We start from the raw sequence: 21,655 nt of genomic DNA, 5'->3' as shown, positions 1-21,655 counted from the left end.
GGCGTTTTCTATGTTTAAAAGTGTACTTTAGCAAGCTAATTAATTTTCAAAATTACGAGTTTCTTGTAAAAATTTATATGTATGAGGAAGAAATGACGAAGAGGGGGAGACACCTGTGGTAAAGTAGCCTAAGGCTAGTGGTGTGTCAACATGCAAGTAGAATTTTGCTCGTTTAGTAGCATAGTAATTAAACTAGATGAAGAAATTATTTTTTTTTAAGCTACGATGTCATAATAACGCTGGACTATGATGTTGTTATTTTTTTAATTTTTAACTGATCTTGTGATGCATTATTGAAGATTAAATATATGATATAGAATCGATACAAAAATTGAATTTTTCAAAAACTATACATATTTTAATAAATAAAATTTAAAATTTTCCATCAGAAATTTCGAAGTTATCAATCATAAAGTGTGATTGGTTTTTTGTGGATATCTATGTAAATATTGAGTTATTCGAAAAATTACAAGAACCTTTTTTTGCAGCTCTTTAAATTCTCCACAAAAAAGGTATCTTATATTTTTTTTAAAAACTTAATAACTATTGAGATATTTTGAGTTTAAAATTCTGACAGTTAGATATAGAAATTCGGAGTTAGAATTACATGGATGTGATTGGTTTTCTACAAATATCTCCATAAATATTGAGTTTTTAAAAAAATTATAAGAAACCTTTTTTGTAGCTCGTTAAATTCTCTACAAAAAAGATATCTTATATTTTTTTGAAAAACTTAATACCTATTGAGATATTTTGAGTTTAAAATTCTGACAGTTAGATATAGAAATTCGGAATTAGAAATTGCCGGAGCATAATTTGTTTTTTACAAATATCTTTAAAAATATTGCGTTTAATAAAAAAATACAAGATACCTTTTTTGTAGCCCTTTAAATTTTCTACAAAAAAGGCCCCTTTGTACTTTTTCAAAATATTGAATAGCTAATAAGATATTTTGAGTTTAAAATTACTTGAAGTATTCGAGACCAATCCCATATGTTATATTTAATTTAAGTACTCAGAAAAAAAATTTTTTTTTGTTACAGAAATCATAATCAGAAATGCCAGTATGAGAGGTAATTAATTATCAAATAATAATAATAATAATCATTAACTTTAGTTACATAATCACTACATATTACATCACAATACATAATTTATTTATTATTATTTATTTTAATTTTTTTTTAATATAAAATCACTTTTTTAATCCATGTAGAAATCAGTTATAGTCCATAGAGTAGCAAAAAAATTAAATTTTTTTTATCCAGTCATAATTATCCATTAAATTTTCTTTAACTTTTTTTTTTGTTAATGGTTTTAATTTATAAATTATTATTTAAGTTTATAAAACATAAATTTTAAATATAGGAATACCAAACGATTCCCTAGTGGAACGTGGACTTGTAAAACCTTACTCAGTATCTTCAATTTATACAAGAAAAAAAAATGGAATAATACGAGGTAATTTAGTTATTGAAAAAATTATTTTAGTTCATTTATTTTTATAATCGCTTTAGTTTTTTAAAATTTTTTTTCTTTTTTTTTTCACATTTAATAATTTTAATTAGTATAAAAGCTTAACAATACACATACACATACGAGCTTTTGCAAAATGATTCGCAGTGCTGGTGAAAATAATTAAAAAAAAAATTTAATAGTTGACTCAATTAGTTGCTATAAAATAAAAATAGTTATTTTTTTTATAATCAATTTTATTTTAATATTTAGCAGTAGTAAATTAATGCTATAGACAAACGTAGTGTTCAAATTAATTATTTTTATTGTTTAATAATTAATGCGGCTTTTAAATCTGATATTTTTGCTAAAAATAAATGCCTAATTTCGGACTCATAAACTTTTTCATTAAACACTGATCATTTCTGATTGGTCGGATGCGTTCTATAAAAATTTAAATCAGTGAGAAATCTACTGGTTCATTCAGTAAGTAAAAAAATCACTGATGAATCAGTGAGATTAAAAGTTGCGCACTGGTAAACCAGTGAGTATTGGGTTCACTGATTCAAACCAGTGTGAAATTTAAGTACCTCGAGTGTCCGTTGTCAACAGCGACCTATGATTAGTTATTAGTTACACCAAGTTATACATAACCTGATGTTTGTTTGTTAATGACAATTGAATTAATTAATAGATTTCAAGCCAAATTGTGGCCCTATTATTGCATTTTCTATTTTACATAAATTATATTATGTTTTTAATTTAAGCTATCCTCCGAGCCTTGATAATTTTTATAATTTAATCGACCATTATATTTGTAAAATTTCGAAGAAAGCTCGAAGTGCAGTTTCCTTCTTACACATTACTTTGAATAATTTTAATACAGTTGATGTAATAGGAGTTTAATAGAGTAAATTCGCGTAAATATATTTTTAATTTATTTATTTTGGGTAAATAATCATACCCTATATGTATAAGTTGGGTTATAATGAAAATTATATCAGCTTACTGTTGAATCAGTGAAACTCAATGATGAATCAGTGGAAATTCTCACTGTTAAATCAGTGAGTACGTCCGCCATTAAAATTCACTGAGTTTACCAGTGAAGTTCACTGAGTAACCAGTGGGATTAAATGGCCGCCAAGACCACTGGTCGAATCAGTGAGTTTTACTAGTAAATCAGTGAGGTTTCACCGGCAAACCAGTGGAATTCCACTGATTCAAATTAAGAGAGCAGTGCTTAATTTTTTTTTAAAGCACTAGTGCATCCCTTCTACCTCGAAATTTGATTAACGTGGGTGACATACCCCTACTTTTACAAATTTTATGGATAAAAACTCAGAATGCTTGTATATTTCATTCAATTGCAGCATCTCTTTCCTACAAGAGTGTATTTTATGCTGAATTCCATACCGCGAGACCAATAAAAGCTTAAAATATATAATCATTAACCAAAATATTATTAGAACGCATTTCCAATGTAACAACGCAGACATGCAATAGCTCAGGCTTTTAGTGAAAATTTAACAAAATATTTTTTAGCATGTGTCTAAAAATTACCATAGTTTATAATATTTTTAAATACTGCATTAAATATTTACTGCTGCTTTATACAAACCATCAGAAAAAAATGTATAGTAGTGAGAACTTATTCAAAAATTTTCTCCAGCACTGTTTATTAATATATTAACTGATATTTACCCATACGGAAAAAGTATATATCCCGCATATATACGGGCAAAATTGAATATATGTCTTATATATGCGGTATATATTCAAATTTGCCCCAATATATACACGGAAAGAAATTTTCTTTAAAAATTACCTTTAAGTTCACTGTAATCGTGGGATGAATGGCACGACCTGATCATTTGTCGGTAAGTGAGATAATTTTTAACTTTTTTTCAAAAAATTTTACCGTAGTCTACTGTAAATTTTATTCGGTTTTCGGTAGATTTTATGAAGTCTACCACAAAATAAATAAATTTTTCCATAATTTTTATTTAAAAAATGGTAATAAATAAAAGCGCCGCATTATGTCCCACGATTACAGTGAATTTATCGGTAATTTTTAAAGAAAATTCCTTTCCGTGTACGGATATATACTCTTTTCTTACGGGTATACTTATATGAAATACTGTTAATATTAATTATAAATATATATCAGGAGTTACAATAGCTGGAGGAACGAGATCAGGACGTGGTACATTAATAAGAACATTAATATTTGTATTTTTGGCAACATTTTTATGGTTACAACTTAACGTTATCAGTTTAACTGGTCGAAATTCATCAAGTCAATCGTCCATTAATGAGAGTATTTACGCACTTGTGCCTCAAGAGCTTCAACGGTAATTTTTTAAATAATTTTCACATACTCGTACATAGAAATAATTTTTCTCACCTCCGGGCGGAAAGCGTCAACTTTCGTCCCGCTGTGCAAAACGAAGTTGCCGCTTCCCGCCTCCGTCGAGGAGAAAAATAGTATACACTCCTCGGGAAGTAAATAAGAAAGCCTCAGATCACATGTTTGTTGACCTCGGCTTCGCCTCGGCCAACAATTACATGTGATCTGAGACATTTCTTACTTTACTTCCCTCGGTGTGTAATATACTATTATGTTACAAAATACAGTTAATTTTAACTTAAAATTATATCTCTGTACATTAAATTTTTTTGAATAAAATAATAACAATAATAATTGGTAATTAAAAAAAATAGATTTTTGAAAGATCGAAGAAATTCGTCAGGTCAAGGTGCCAATGGTACACTGGGTATCTATGGGAATAGTTATGATATAAACGATATTAAAAAAAATATTATAAAATTAAATGGCGAACAAAAAATATATAATGACGACATATTTGGTCCATTATCGACGGATGCTCCGATTATTGTTATACAAGTACACTCAAGACTTACATACCTGAGACATTTAATAGTGTCATTAGCACAAGCTAAAGGCATTGAGGATGTATTATTAATATTTAGTCATGATGTCTGGAATCCAGACATCAATTATCTTATACAGAGTGTTGATTTCTGTCGTGTTATGCAGATTTTTTATCCATATAGTATACAAACACATCCAAATACATTTCCTGGTGAGGATCCAAATGATTGCCCAAGAAATATTGACAAAAAACAGTAAGTTTATTTTTTTTTATCATTGTTATTATTATTGTTAAAAAGTATAAGCGGAAAACCGACTCAATTCTACCTGTTGATAAATTTTTTTTAATCAAAACTAAAATTTATTTCCTATGGTCTCGTAGAACCCAAAAGATCCAAAGTAATTTTACACTTGAAATTTCTGTATCCAAATCTTTGATTTTAAACTCAAAATAACTCAGTAGGTATTCAGTTTTTTTAAAAAGTATAAGAAATTGTTTTTGTAGAGAATTTAATGAGCTACAAAAAAGTTTCAGTGTGATTTTTTGAATAACGTAATATTTACAGAGATATTTGCAAAAAACGAATCCAGGCAGTTTTCAACTTCGAAATTCTATGTCTAATTATTGGAATTTTAAACTCAAAATATCTCAGTAGGTATTCAGTTTTCAAAAAAAAGTATTAGATACCTTTTTTGTGGAGAATTTAAAGCCCTACAAAAAAGGTTTCTTATTATTCTTTAGATAACTCAATATTAACAGAGATATTTACAAAAAACTAATCATAACTAGAGTTTTTAAATCCGAATTTCTATGTCTAACTATTCAAATTTTAAACTTTAAATATCTCGATAAATATTGAGTTTTGAAAAAAGTGTAAGAAATCTTTTTTGTAGAGAATTCAAAGAGCTACAAAAAATATTCTATATAATTTTTTGAATAATGCAATATTTCCAGAGATATTTACAAAAAACTAATCGTATCCAGGCAGTTTTTAACTCCGGATTTCTATATCTAACTATTAGAATTTTAAACTTCAAGTATCTCAACAAATATCAAGTTTTTGACAAAAGTATAAGAAATCTTTTTTGTAGAAAATTTAATTCACTACAAAAAAGCTCTCTTGCAATTTTTCAAATAACTCGATATTTACATAGATATTAACAGCTTAAAATCAACCATGAACATAAAATATAAATGAACTTATTCATATACTTTATTTTTACCCAACTTTAAATTCCCGTCATAAATGTCAATATTAATTTTAAAGCTGAGTTATTTTAAAAACCCGAACTTTAATTTAAAATGATTTTTTTCTGTATAATCTGTTTTTTCGAAAGTCAGTACTGTATTTTTTAAATTTTTAAAATTAAAATCCCACTCATCTAAAATAAATTTTCTTGACAATTATCCTTGAAAATCGATGAAATTTTCAACAGTACACTGATATGTTACCCCGCATGAAAATATCATGTATAGTAAACATATATTAAAAAATATATGTTACAGATATAAATATATATGTGACAATACATGAAATCTTATATAGAACAATATATAGATTTTGGCCAATTTTATTATATTTCTATATATGTTTTCTCTTATATGATTTCATATATATCCGTTTAACTTCAATATATTATTAATATATTTGAAAACTTATAATTTTAATATATTCAAAAATAAATGGAAACAAATAAGAATACATAAATAATTCATCATTATATGGCACGATAAATGTACCATGTATTTAACTATATAAACTTTTGTATATTTTTCGATATATAGAACCATATAAATCTCCCCATATATGGGAGGGTGGGGCAGAACGGCCCCCCTGAAATTTTGACCAAAAAAAAAATTTTTTTTTTTTCGACTAATTACTATAAATCCGATATGTTTGCGCATTTTTACCCCTACGCATGACATTTGAGGCAAAGTGGACAAGCCCAAAATTTTGAAAAAGTGATTTTTTCATATTTTTATCGTCAAATTAAAAAAAATTATTATAATTCCACATTTCTAGCCCTACGCATAACACCTGGGGCAAAATGGACCAGCCGAAACTTCCGAAAAAATTATTTTTCGGCCGTTTCTCTATGTAAGAGGCAAATTTGGTCACTAAAAATTTATAAAAATTAAATTTTTTTTTTTAGTTGATAAATTTTTGAAATAAAGTAAAATTATAGAATTGATTTTTTTTTTTATTAAATAACAATTAGTAATTAAGGTAATCGAGAGTGAACGATTTTTTACGCTTTAAAAAATTTTTTTCGAGTAATATAAAACCAAAAATAGTTGTCAAGAGAAAGAAATACATTCTTAATGATGAAAACAATTTAAAAAAAAAAAAACGAAAAAAAAAAAATTTTTTTATCACTTTTTGGAAGGGGGCCGCTCTGCCCCACAAAAAAAAAAAATTTTTCAGAATTTCTGCAAAATGTCCATAAATTTGTTCGAAATAGGACAAAAGTAAAGTGATCTTATGGTTGAAAGCCACAAAAAATAATAATTGGCTTAGGGGGGCCGCTCTGCCCCACCCTCCCCTATGTAAGAATAAATAAAATCTATTCTTTTCTGTCTTCCTCTCTCTGTTATAAGATTCAAACATTGTGTTCAGAATATATACATAAATATGTGTGCTAGCTTATAAATTTACATATATAATTATCAATATATGTAATACATATATGAGCTAACTTATAAGTTTACATATATGATTATAAATATATATAATACATGTATTAACTTATAAACTTACGTATATAATTAATTATATTAAAACTTACTATATTATATATAAGAAAATATATATCGTTTTTGGCCACTTATATGGTCCCATATTGATTATATTTTTTTCCATATATTTATCATATATTGTATTTTCATGCGGGACCCGATTTCATATAAAATATAAATTAAAAATAAACAATTAAAATTATTACAGAGCTCTGGCCTTAAAATGCATAAACGCAGAGCATCCTGATCTATACGGTCACTATCGGGAAGCTAAATTTACCCAAACAAAGCATCACTGGTGGTGGAAAGCTAACCGTGTATTCGATCAATTAAATGTAACACGTAACCACACTGGAATGGTATTATTTCTCGAAGAAGATCACTATGTAGCCGAAGATTTTCTTCATGTATTAAAACTAATGGAACGTACGTGTAAACACAGCTGCGAACGATGTAACGTTCTTTCATTGGGGACCTATTTAAAAACGTATAATTATTACGCTGATTTGAGCCGAAAGGTGAGTCTGCGTTTTTATTTTTTATAAACAATTGATTAAAAATTTTTTTTTTTTACTGTTAATCATTGCGGAATAAAATGGATATATTTATTAACCGGGTAAAATATTTTAACTTTACTGACTATTTTTTTTACTTTGAATACAAGCTAAAAATATAATGTTTAGTAATGGGTGTTTCCATGTTTTTTATTCGTTGCATTTTTGTATTTTTTATTTTTTTTTAAATAAAATAAATAAAATACAAATTCTGGAACTAGATGACGATGTTGATGATGAAACTATTTATAACATTACTATAGACTTTGAAGAGTTAACAGAAAACCCGCGACTTTTATTATGTATGAGTTGCTTTAAATATCCAGTGACTTTAAAATTCCTTCGTTGAATTCTATTTAGAAAACGAAAATAAATAAAAATTTTTTTTAGAAAAATTAAAAAAAGAGATTTTTTTCTTTCGAAAAAATGTATGAAATTTATATCGATGAGTGGGGCAAAGTGAGACACCAATTTTGAGAAAAAATTTTTTTCATCATCGCTTACTTACGGTTCGTAAAAAGAGACGGGGTAAATTGGTCAGTTGACAAAACAGCCAATTGAAAATTTTTAACATCAAAGAAAATGTTTTTTTTATGTTCGATTTACTTTTGAAAACTGGAAAAAGTTGACTGAGGTAAAATGGGCCGCACTGAAAAAAAATAAATATTTGTCCCAAATAAATCAATTTATTTAAGACTTTTTTTGAATATTTCTTAATGACAAATAAATATATTTGGTACAACAAAATATGACAGTTGATTCAAATAATTTTATAATTTGACGGAAATATATAATTTATTTGTGGTAAGTAATTGATATATTTGTGGTAAACCCTGATTAAACAACTGTATTCGACCGAATTAAAAATTTTAATTCTGTTATATTCTGTCGAATTCTTCTAAACAGAATTCAACTGAATTGAAAATTTGAATTTGAATTAAACAGAATAAAACCGATTTAAAAATTTCAAATTCGTTTTAATTCAGTTTAATTCGGTTTCAGAACCAGAAATTGGAGAATTATTTTCGAATTAATCAGAATTAAACCAAATAGAATTATTTAAATTCGTTTTAATTTGGAAAAATTCTGATATTCCTGCCGAATTAGACATAATTCATCTTTAAGTTAGGTACCGAATTAACAGAATTTATCTGAATTAAATAGAATTAAAAATTTAATTCTGTTTAATTCGATCGAATTCAGTTGTTTAATCAGGGAAGATATTAAATTTGTGACAAATAATCTAAAATTTGGCGATCTACTATACATATATTTGAAGCCCTTATTTATTTGTAGCAATTGGATCATTTTTTTACCACAAATGAATCACTTATTTCACGCAATTAAACTACTCAAATATATTATATCTTTCTCACAATTCAATATTTATTTGGCCATATCCAAGTATACGATATATTTGGCTCGAATAAATCTTTTTTTCAGTGCGGTAATGAAAGAAAAAGATTTGCCAATTGTCAGTAATCCCCTGTAGTATTTTTTATTTCTCTTGAAAAAAAAAAAAATTTTTTGAATTTTCAAAATTTGTGGGATTCTCACAAATTTTGACGAACAAATTTTTACACGAGACTCGGAAAAAAAACTGATGGTTGTATGATTGATTTAGTGGCTTTCAAGTTATTAATGAACAAATTGATATATCATGTACTGTTAGCTTATGAATAGTAGACGTGTATTGTAATTAAAATGTACGTTTTTTATTTATAACGAAATAGATATATCGCGTGTCGATAATTGTACGTCAGTTGTTGATAATTTTCCCGGTTATTATCAGAAAATCTTATGTAGTTTTTTTATTGAATCATCATTTAATTAATAGTTTCACTGCAATGTTGGTTACGAATATTGATTTTACAATAATTGTTATCTAATTATGATTATAGTAAAACGATATTTTGTTTAATTGGCGTTGTTAGTAAGTAACTAGATGATTTTTGTTGTTAATCGTGATAACGAGTGATTTGAACAGTTTGGAAATAAATTGCAGGTTGATGATAAATTTTATTTAAAACGGTGACCAATTTTGGTCATTTTTAAAAAAAGGCTCCGAATAGACGAAGTTTTTTTTTTTTTTAAATCCATTTTTCAAAAGAGATGAAAATTTTTGTTATTTTTGACTTATAAAAATTTGATTAAAATTGAATTTTTTTGAAATTTTATTTTTAAATTTTTTTCATATTTTTATTGTACATTACATTTTTTTAATTAAAAATTTGTGGTCACATATTTTCATAAATTTTGTAAAAATTTTTATTTTTTTTATTTTAAATAAATTTTAATTTCAAAAAAATTAAATAGTGAGAAATTGATCGCAATTTTATCAAATTTAAGTAAAAAATAAAAATTTATTCATATTTTTTAGTGTATCCATTTTACCCCGAGTTCCTTAAAAAATTTATATTAATAACCAAACAAATATATATGTATGCACAATATCCAAAAATTTTTTTTTTGAATTATTTCATAAAATTTTGGAGATTAAGCTCAAAATTTAATAAAATCTTTTTCCGAAATGAGATTTTATTTTATCAAAAAATTTATTTCAAAAATCGATAAACAAAAAGCCAAAAAAAACAAAATTTGTCAAAAGTAATTTTTAAAAACTACAATTTTATCTCGAAATCAGGTCAAATTGAAACTACCGACCTCTTTTTCCAATTTTCAACTCTTGAAACAGGAAGTTAAAAATAACCACAACTGAAACAAATAAAAATATCTATTTCACTCATCAATTAGCTTTCACATTTCAAAAACACAATGAATATATCCATTTTTGTAAATAACTGTTGCCTACAATTTATCATTTATCGCGAAATCTTGGCACCAATGATGCTAAATTGTTACTATATCTAAAAATAACAATAAATTATCAACTAGTAATCAAACAAGCATAAAACATACTACATATTTATATATATTATCTTCATATATTATATATTATATAGCTGCAGTAATCGCTTAATTTTAGATAATCGATAATTTAGTATCACTAATAATAAATAGTTCCGTTAAAATTTTAATTGATACGTTAACTCAATTATTAATGGCTTAATATTATAAATTATTGATCGTTAGCTAATAGTTTTTTATAATTATAATATTAATGAGGAGTTAGTATGTAATTAATTTGAGGGTAAATTTGGTAAGTGATTAAGTAAAGAAAAAAAGTTTGAAGAAAATGGTTTTTTAAATTAAACATTTAATTACAATATTTTCATTTAACTATATATATTTTTATGTCAAAATATCATCTCAGTAAATCATTTAATTTATATATATTTATATATATAAGAGACCAGGGCACGAGATACCCGAGAGACCTCGGAAATTTTATTAAAGAAAATGCTTTGTTTTTATTAAAAATTTTCTTTTTAATTAATTAACATGTATATATTTCAAATTATTCGTCAATTTTCGAATTATCCGAAAGTTTTTGAATTACTCGATTCGAATTCAAAAATTCTGATCAGCTTTCAAATAATCAGTTTTAATTTGATGAAGATCTTAGTTTTTGAAAGTAACCAAAAGTAAATATTTTATAGTCGTGTCTCAACTCTCTTTACTTCTAACAAAAATTCGAATTATTGAAAAAAATCATTACAATTCTGTCGTTCAAAAGAAAAGTTTTGAATTATTCGTAAATTTTCAAATTATTTGAAGGTTATTAATTAATCGTAAAGCTTCGAATAACTCGAAAGCTTACGAATAATTCAAAAATTTACGGATAGATTCAAAAATTTGAATTATTTGCACACCCTAATTTATACATTAAGGTGTCCGTTGTTTTAGTTATTTAAAAATTTCATTCCTTCCCGCCAAAAATTTTTAAATATGTTCATATGGAAAAAAAAATTCTGCCAAATTTGAGCCTAATGCAAAAAAGTTCACCCTTCCCCCAAATTCATCGTATGAAAACATGAATTTTTTTGGAATTCATATAAAAATTTGAACTTGTTATGCATTTTTAAATTTTCCAATTTTTAAAAATAAATCGGTTTTGATTGATATTCACAAAAATTCCAAAAGACTTCAAATATTTCTTATTTTTAATTTGCTATGAAATTTAAATTTTTACATTTTTGTCCGTCAATTTAAACTACAGAATACTTGAACTTTTTTTTCATATTTAATAGAAAGTATGAACATTAATTTTACGCTAGAAACGATTTTAACAAACAAAATAAATTTACAAAAAATCCATGTATTCTACGTTCAAATTTCTACATATAATCCAAAAAAATTCATATATTTTTCATACAATTTCATACAATTAAATTTGAGGACGCGTTAATTTTTTTGGATTCGACTCACACTTGGTAGCAATTTTTGTTTCCATAATTTGAAAATATTTTTGGCGGGAAAGTATCAAATTTTCAAATAACCAAAACAACAGACACTTTAATACATCTATATATATACATATATGTATATGAAATATCGAATATGTAAATGCCCCAGTATCTCAGCGTCAATGGTGCACTTCAAAAAGAGCTTCTCCGTGGCCTAGATCGTCATGATAACGTAGTAAATCATCAAAATCATAATTCAGATCATCCTGATATTAATAAAAATAATAATCAACAACAGCAGCAGCAGCAACAGAAAGGAATTAAAAAATCAATTCAAGAAGGACAGCAAATTTATTTGAACAACAAAGCAACCTCAACATGGTCGTTCCAACTTTTACCGACTCTCTACAGTCATTACCAGAAGGTCTCAATTAATTATGAAGATATATCATTTAATTGTTTATTTATTAATATAACAATCGTCAATAATTTTTATTAAGCCTCATTTATTTTTGAATGATATTTTAGTAGAAATAATTGAGTTTTTTCCCAAACCCACATCTATAGATGCGATAGATGTTAACATATTGGAGTGGTCCTTTTTAAGTTCATTTATTTTCTTCATTTGAGCTTTAAAAGTAAAGAGAACTTGTACTGCACAGTTAAATTTGTCCGCCATTTGCCTGACGATTACACTAGAACGGATTAATCAGTTTTAATTACTTTTGCGGCTGTTAAAAGTTACTTAATACTTTAATCCGATAAAATGTTGAGTTAATTAGAGCAGTAGTTTATAAGCGATTAAAAAAAAATTACTTGATATTTTAGTTTTTATTAATATACAAATAAACTACTTGACAAAGTTTAACTAGGTTCGACATTAAGTGGAAATTATAAATTTTAATGGGTAGAAGTAACATTTGTGGCCACTGGTCCATTTTTTGACGTTTAATACTTTATTTTAGTCAATGAAAAAGTATAAAATAAAATTTCCGTAGCAATAGTGTAATAAAAGTACTCCGGTATACATTTGAAAAATTAATTACGGCATTGCGTCTTTTACAAATTAGTTTATTTAAATTTTTCAAGTGTCCAAAATTGGCCCTAAAGTGGCCAAAAACGGTACCAATACCATATATATATAACAGACTAATGAATTTAAAAATATAAAATTACTAGATGTTGAGCTTGAAATTAAAAAGTTGAGTTTTTGAAATTTTTTGAAGTAATACACAGAAAAAAAAAATTAATTGAGAAAATTTTTACTGGCGCTAAGTTATTTTCTCGCATTATGCATTGAAATTAAAAATTTTCTTAGGGTGGGAAAAAATTCTAAAGAACATTTTTGTTTTTATTTTGAAATGGAAAATTTTTCGTGCGCTAAGAATTTCTTTTTTTCTATGTACAAAATCGCCTTATAAAAAGGTATAAATGGTAAACAACATATTGAAAAATATATGGAAATTATGTAATAATATATGCAAGCAAAATTATCTAAATGGCGATATATTGACGTAGATTAGCAATAACGTGTCGAGGCACAAAAAATTGATTTTTGAAATTTTTGAACCAGAGATTCCTTAGTAACTAAGAAATTTTTTCGAGTTCAGCGGGAAAAAATTTTTTTAAATCATGAAATAAAAAATTGTTGACAAATAAATTATCTGGGATAAAACTTTTTGTAAAATCGAGTCAAGTAACGGGAGTTTAAATACTAGATTGCAGAGGGCCGGTCATTAACTATAATTAAAATTCAAGTAATTTGCTACATTATTGCAACAAATAATAAATAAACTTTTCTTATTACAAGTTTATAATTTTTTCTTAATTAACTTTTTATGTTACAATATTTCTGCTGTAATTATTTTAGCAGTACAGTGTCAAGTTACTTGAGATTAATTGGATTTAATAGACAAGTATGATTAGTAATTTTGAAAAACCGAGTCAAGTCTTATGAAACTTTTTTGAAAATTAGATCGGCTATTTTATATTTCGTAATACAAAATTTTGGTTCGTTTTTTATGGATCTGCTTATTTTAGATCCTCAAACTATTATATTTTTTTGTCAAACATTTATTAATAAAAGCACATAGATGCAATTCGTGCTCAAATAATTTCGAAAAATTTTGTTAAAAATAGTGTCAAATCTTCAAACCCAATTTTCTAAAATTGACGTCTATGTTAATTGACATGTTATTGCTCATCTACGTCCGCATCGTCAAGTGTATAATGATCGTATGTATGTTGCCATATATATTTGAATATATAACGCTTTTTCATACGAGTTGACAACTTGTTTCAAACTTTAAACTACAATAATATTGTTTCGACAGTTTTTCTTTATTATTTATGGAAATATTACTTCTCATACCTAAGCTCGTTAACCAACATATGAAAACTACTCTAATATGTATGTGTGATTACTACAAATAATGACCTACTAAGTCTGTGGATTTAACTTACATAATTCCATACCTATATATATTTATACATACATACATACATATATTATATATATATGAATGATATTATCATGCTAAGCATGCATTAGTATTTGCATGTACTGATTTTATATTTTGATATTTATCGTAGGGATTTTATATTAAATTTATCTAAACAGATGTGTCATGTATTTTATTAATATCAATATTTATGTTTTTTTATTATTTAGTATTTATTTATTGTTATATTTTTATGATGAATGAGCATGAATTCCCTTGAACTTTTTATTATTTTTGTCTGTAATAAAATAGACTGAAGCAGGATTATTTTCGTGAATTTTTCAAAACTTTTAAATTTCAAATTCATATGTATATATATATATATATATATATATATATATATATATATATATATATATATGTATATTAAATGTAATATATAGTAATTGTAATTAGTAATTCAATAATTTATTATCTTACTTCAGTCTCTATATATATAAGAATAATTATAAAAATTTTTACATTCAATTATTAAAAATAATTTCTATATATTTTTATAAATATATAAAATTTTTAGGTTTTTTTTTATTCATCATTTTTACTTATGAAAAATATTATGCTTAATATTTATAATTAATAAAATAAAAATGAATGAAAAAAAAAATTAACTGTTAAAATTATGTAATTATTATATTTATTAAAATTGCAATGCTTGAATTATTTTGTTATTCCAAGATTTCGCACTGCCGCAAGGTCAGTTTCTCATTTTATTTTTTTTTTTTCATTACTTAATTAAAAATTCATTTTCATTTTCATAATTGGAAAATATTAAGTAATTTAATTACCAATGACCTTGCAGTAGAAGCTGTTAATTAGTAACATTAATTAGGTCGTTTAAAATATTAATTACATGCATTAATATATACGTATATTTATATATATTTTTCTTTTTTAGTGATACCATATATTGTTGTTAATTTTTATAAAATTAAAATTTTGAAACGCAATAAAAAATATATAATTTTATTTAACAGGCCGAAGTGATACCATGGATATCAAGTAAACATAACATGGGAATGGCATTTAATCGCATTACGTGGAACAAATTACGTCAATGCGCTTCACAATTTTGTTCATATGATGATTATAATTGGGACTGGAGTCTTCAGTATGTTGCCCAGACGTGTCTTCCACCAAGTAGAGGTGCTGGTGCTGCACCGAGAGTAGATTCTGGTCTTGTTGCAATGATGATGCGCGCACCGCGTGTATTTCATATCGGTGAATGGTAAGATTTTTTATTTTTATTTTGTTCTCTGATAGCCGAGTTGACAGCAGGCTGGCGATAACTTGTCGTCAAGTTGATTTCAAAAATTGGCATTTCCATAAGTTGACAGCAACTTTCTGAGAAAATTGGTGACAAAAGTTGGCATTTCATTAGGTCACGGAAAGTTGCCTTCAAATTTCTCAGAAAGTTGGCGACAGGTTACAGCAGTAGATTGTCGCCAACTTCCTGGGAAAGTTGGTAACAACTTGTCGTCAAATTACTCGTAACTAATTGACACCAACTTTCTGATCAGAAACTCTGGCTATTAGGGAATTTATATACCGAAGTGCTGTCCTGATTAGAAATTCCTATTGAATTTAATTGAGAGAAAAATATCGACTGTACCTGAAAATCGAAACGTTTTTCGCGCAACGAAAAAGGAAAATTGATAATAAAAAGTCTACTGGATGACTAGATTTCTTGAATGTTCAGCATATAGGTGCTGGTATGTCGGCCAAAAATCATAGGCCATCCCAGACCTCCGGAACTACCGCTTCAGCAGTCAAAGTACATTAATTTTTTTCATTTTCGATGTGCGAAAAACGTTTCGATCTTCAGATACATAATATTAATATTATTTTCTGATTGAAACCAATTGACATTTGACTCACTCACAATCAGATTCAATGGAAATTTATAATCAGAGTACTATTGTAATGGAATCAACTGGACATAGATAAGCATTCATGTGTCAATTTTGATAGACGTCATTAATTTATAAAAATCGGATTTAAAAATTCAAAACTATGTTCGATAAAAAAAATATAATAGTTTAAGGATCTAAAATAAGCAGACCCATAAAAAATGAACAAAAATTTTGTATCACAAAATATAAAATAGCCGATCTAATTTTCAAAAAAGTTTCATAAGACTTGACTCGGTTTTTCAAAATTACTAATCATACTTATCTATTAAATCCAATTAATCTCAAGTAACTCGACACTGTACTGCTAAAATAATTACAGCAGAAATATTGTAACGTAAAAAGTTAATTAAAAAAAAATTATAAACTTGTAATAAGAAAAGTTTATTTATTATTTGTTGCAATAACGTAGCAAATTACTTGAATTTTAATTATAGTTAATGACTGGCCTCTGCAATCTAGTATTTAAACTCCCGTTACTTGACTCGATTTTACAAAAAGTTTTATCCCAGATAATTTATTTGTCAACAATTTTTTTATTTTATGATTTGAAATATTTTTTCCCGCTGAACTCGGAAAAAATTTTTAGTTACTAAGGAATCATTTGGTACAAAAATATAAAAAATTGATTTTTTGTAGGCTGACACGTTGCTTATCTACGTCCAATTGTAATATATGTTAAAAAAAAAAGAAAATAATTAAAAAAAACTGTTTGTTTCTTTTTTTGATTAAACGCAGTGGTATTCATCACAAAAAAAATAACTGCGAATCGACGGCTGTGATTGCTAAAGTTCAACAAGTTTTGAAATCAGCACGTAATCATTTATTTCCATCGCAATTGACATTAACAATTGCTGGGGTTGCTAAAAAAACAAAATTACGTAAAGGTAATGGCGGATGGGGTGATCTACGCGATCATCAACTCTGTTGGAATATCACAGCAAACCCTGACCTAGTCTTACTTTAATACTATGGTAGTTTTATAAATTTTGAGAAAAATTAATTATCAAATTTACTATTTATTTATTTTTTAATGATAATATAAAAAAAATAATATTAATAAAAAATAAATTTTGACTGATTAATATGAAAAAGAAAAGTAAATAAATAAATAATTTTAATGTTTTAGTTAAAAATTATTAATTCGCGTTATCAAAAATATATAAATTGTTATTTTTGTTTTATTTACGCTACTAAATAATGGAGTCATTTTTTTATCTTTCCAAAAAAAACAAAGTAAAAAAAATTAATTTTATTAAAGTAGTCTATAAGCCGATGAATAGAATCTTTGAGACCTAAAACTTGATATCGCATTTTTTGTCTCGATTTAAAATTATAATTTTCCACATAAAAAAAAAAAAATTGAATTTTTTACTAATTCTAATTTATCACGAAATTAGAAAATTTGATGCAAAAAAAAACGTAATAAACATACTGGGATATGTAAGAAATATGCCTAGAAATTTTAAAAATATTTGACTTTGCAGTATTCCTAAATATTTGTTGTTTTTTAAATAAAAATCTGACATTCTCGTGAAAACTGAATCATATATTAATTACCATGCATAAAAATTCACTGTATCTGCCAATATATAGAGCGTATATACGGGATATATATTTGATCCATATATGCGTTACATATAAGCTCATATATAAAGTTTTTGTGATCGATATATGTAAATATGACCCATATATGCGTTATATATATGCTCATATGAAGTATATATGATCCATTTCTCGTCATATATATGCTGATTTATAGAACATATATGATCCATATATGAATCACATAAGATTCATATACAAAGCATATATAAATTATATATAAGGAATATTTGATCTATATATGCATCATATATAGAGGTTTTGTGACCGATATATGTACATATGATCCACATATGATCCACATATGCGTCATATATATATACTTATATGAAGTATACATGATCTATTCACGCGTCATATATATGCTTATATGTAGAACATATATGACCCATATATGATTCATATATATGCTCATTCATAGAACATATATGATCCATAGATAAGATATATATGATATATATATGCATCATACATATGCTCATCATATGTAGAGAATCTATGATTCATGCATAGGACATATATGCTTCATATATGAGCATATGTGAAGTATATATGATCTACATATAGAACAAATACGCTTCATAAATGAGCATATATATGATTTATATTCTGCTGAATTTTAATCGTATTGATGCAGACATTTTTGATCGACTTTCAATATTATAGGTTAGTTATTGTAAAAAATATGACTACAGTTATGACTATAACCTAGAATTTTATAAATTTTATATAACAAGTAGGGAAACTTTTATTCTTACAAACGAATTAAGTCGAATAATAATATTCGAATTTGAAAAATTACCAATAATTTGAATCTCTCAGTTTTAATTTCAAATCGAATATCAATATTATAGCCATGATATTTTTAGTACTTTTAATAAGAATGATAAGAAAAATAAATTGAAATTGAATACTTTTTTAATCGAATTGCGGCTTTATAGACTACTTTAATTAAAATTTTAAATTATTTTAATTAAGCTTATATTCTATGAAATAAGTAACGCGATGGGCTAATTTAGTATATTTAAAAATAAGTAATGAAATGAATGAGAAATAAAATCTAGTGTTATTGTCATCCCAACAAGAGATTGGACTTCGGGTGTCGTCGGTTTTTACTCCCACTCTGGATATTTTATGTGCTAAATGTTCTCCCAATTTTCTGTGCGCTTGCGCAGTTTATAAACGTTCGGTAGTGGGGGCAATTTACGGGGTCCATTCTCTTACTGGGACCACAATAATTAAAAACATAATTATTATAAAAACACTAGCCACAATGATGGAATTGACCGGGGTAAAAAAATAACCATAATATTTTCGCTAGTAAAAAAATTAAATTAAAAAAAAAAATTTGTTTGCATTACAAGTAAATATTTAACGCACACGCTCAATAATAATAACGAAAACAAATAATAGTCTCAATCTACTAATTAATATTAATTATTTATAATTAATAGATTTTCGAAATTAATAATAATTTGTTGACTAATCTAATAAATTATTTTTTTTTTACAATTTAATTGTGAAGTTAAAATATTCTAGTCATTCTGTTTTACAGAATCAGAATATAAATAATTCAATTTTATTTATTTATTTATTTATATTTATGTTATGATATATTTTAAAAAATAAATTACTGGTAAATTAGGTGACTTTAATTTTGAGGTTACGATTATTTAATTTAGTTAATTAATTATTCATAATTATACAGTAACGTTATAGTTTAATTAGCGAGACTTTGCGTGTCGTATAATTTCGGTTTTTTACCCCCATTATATATCAAGGGTGTATGCCTTAGGTATTAAATTTAAATGGTGGGGATAAAAACCGAAAATATCTGACATGCAAAGTATCGTTAGTCCAACAATAAAAAAAAAATGACACAAAATATCAATTTTAATAATTTTATAAAAATCATACTTCTGTCTCATATTTAGTAATAAACGTAAGACAAAATGGCAGCCGGTTTATAATTTAGTGCCGCTAAATGGCAATTACTAAATTTTGCTTTACTAAATGATAATAATTATGGCAATTACTAATTTTGAATCCATATTTTGTTAAAAAATGATTTTGCCAGCCTGAGGCTCTCGCAGCAAACGCCTTTAACTTTAATAGTATATTACATACCTAGGCCAGTAAAATAAGAAAAGTCTCAGAGCACATGTAATTGTTGGCCGAGGCGAAGCCGAGGCTGACAAACATGTGGTCTGAGGCTTTCTTTTTTACTGGCCAAGGTGCGTATACTATTTTTCTGCTCGACGAAGCCGGAAAGTCGCAACTTCGTTTGGGGCAGCGGCCCGAAAGTTGCCACTTTCCGGCCGGAGGGCAGAAAAATTTTTTTCTATACATGGAGAGAAATTTATGGTAACCATTCTTAGTACGTTTATGAAATATCATCCCATACCGTTATGGTAATGATTACTTGGAATTATGGGATATAAGCCCATACTTTCTGGGAAAAGTTCCCATAACTATGAGAACAATTCCCATTATTATGATAACAGTTAATTCCCATATCGCATGTGAAAAAATTATGGTAATGATTACCATAATATCATGGTAATTGTTCCCATTATACTATGGTAAACGTTACTTTAATATTATGGAAATGATTACCATAGATTATGGTAATCATTATTATAATGTGATGGTAATGGTTCCTATGATATTATGGTAATGGTTACCATATATTATAGTAGTCGGTGCCATATATTATGGTAATCGTTACCGTATATTGTGGTAATGATTACCATAATGTTATAGTAATCGTTACTATATATTACGGTAATCGTTACCATATATTATGGTAATAAACCATATATATAGTAATGGTTACCATAATGTTATAGTCAAGCTTCTTATAATATTATGGTAATCGTTACCGTATGTATGGTAATGGTTATCACATTATTATAGTAATGGTTCCTATAATGTTATGGTAACGATTACTGTATTATTATAGTAATGATAACTATAATATATATGGGTGCTGTTCCTATAATTAACATTTCAAAAAAACCGGTTACTATGCACTATGGGAACCATTCCCATAATATATTGTAATTGTTACCATAAATTTCTCTCCGTGTAACTTGCCGCTAATAGTGTAACACTTTGAAATAAAACTTGAAAAATTTCATTTAAAAACTCATATTGCTATGAATAATAATTGTTATTTGAACAGCTGCTTCTTCTTTAACTAATAAATATACACAATTTTCCATAAAGCGATTAATAATTCATCATTGTCACCCATCAGGTTTGAAGTATTCGTATATTTATGAGCAGCTGAGTTTGTCAAAAACTAACAAATAAAAGGTTAAAGTCCGAAAACTCATAATCGAATTAAAAAAATATATGTATATTTATTGAATTAGTTCATGCCACCAATAATTTATCTAAAGTTCAACCTGTCCATAAATTAAAGTCACCTCACTTCACAGTATATAGTCATCCCAACGAAAACTTGCTTTTTTTCCCACCACGGTATCTTCCCCCACCCTTTTAACGTTAGTTTGGCACATGCGCGCATTCAATGGCGCATGCGCCTATTCTAATATTATGATGGTGGGGAAAGAAACTGGTGGGGGAAAATCCCAAGCTTTTGTTGGGACGACTATAAATTATATTTATTAATTTATTGTTATTATTATTAATAAAATATTTTAAAAGTAATGGCATTTAATTAAAACAGTA

At 26.3% G+C, this 21,655-nt stretch overlaps 1 protein-coding gene across 8 annotated transcripts in view; it reads left to right on the top strand.

Annotated features, from left to right (window-relative positions):
* Positions 1 to 19,884, top strand: part of LOC130678576 (alpha-1,6-mannosyl-glycoprotein 2-beta-N-acetylglucosaminyltransferase) — a 40,194-nt gene extending 20,310 nt beyond the window's left edge. For 3 of the 8 annotated variants that reach the window (XM_057485883.1, XM_057485873.1, XM_057485891.1), the window contains exons 2-9: positions 1,044 to 1,073; positions 1,369 to 1,461; positions 3,623 to 3,806; positions 4,177 to 4,602; positions 7,294 to 7,603; positions 12,245 to 12,370; positions 15,422 to 15,672; positions 17,093 to 19,884. In XM_057485883.1, the coding sequence (XP_057341866.1) occupies positions 1,067 to 1,073; positions 1,369 to 1,461; positions 3,623 to 3,806; positions 4,177 to 4,602; positions 7,294 to 7,603; positions 12,245 to 12,370; positions 15,422 to 15,672; positions 17,093 to 17,321 (1,626 nt within the window). In that variant the 5' untranslated portion in view covers positions 1,044 to 1,066 and the 3' untranslated portion in view covers positions 17,322 to 19,884. Of the gene's footprint in view, positions 1 to 493; positions 513 to 1,043; positions 1,074 to 1,368; positions 1,462 to 3,622; positions 3,807 to 4,176; positions 4,603 to 7,293; positions 7,604 to 12,244; positions 12,371 to 15,421; positions 15,673 to 17,092 lie in introns of those variants that run through there. The other 5 variants (XM_057485927.1, XM_057485919.1, XM_057485902.1 and 2 more) reach the window with 4 other exon arrangements.
* Positions 19,885 to 21,655: the final 1,771 nt, after the last annotated feature.

The sequence above is a fragment of the Microplitis mediator genome, chromosome 1 (assembly GCF_029852145.1).
Source record: "Microplitis mediator isolate UGA2020A chromosome 1, iyMicMedi2.1, whole genome shotgun sequence".
NCBI lineage: Eukaryota > Metazoa > Arthropoda > Insecta > Hymenoptera > Braconidae > Microplitis > Microplitis mediator.
This window is presented reverse-complemented; position numbering and strand designations above follow the sequence as displayed.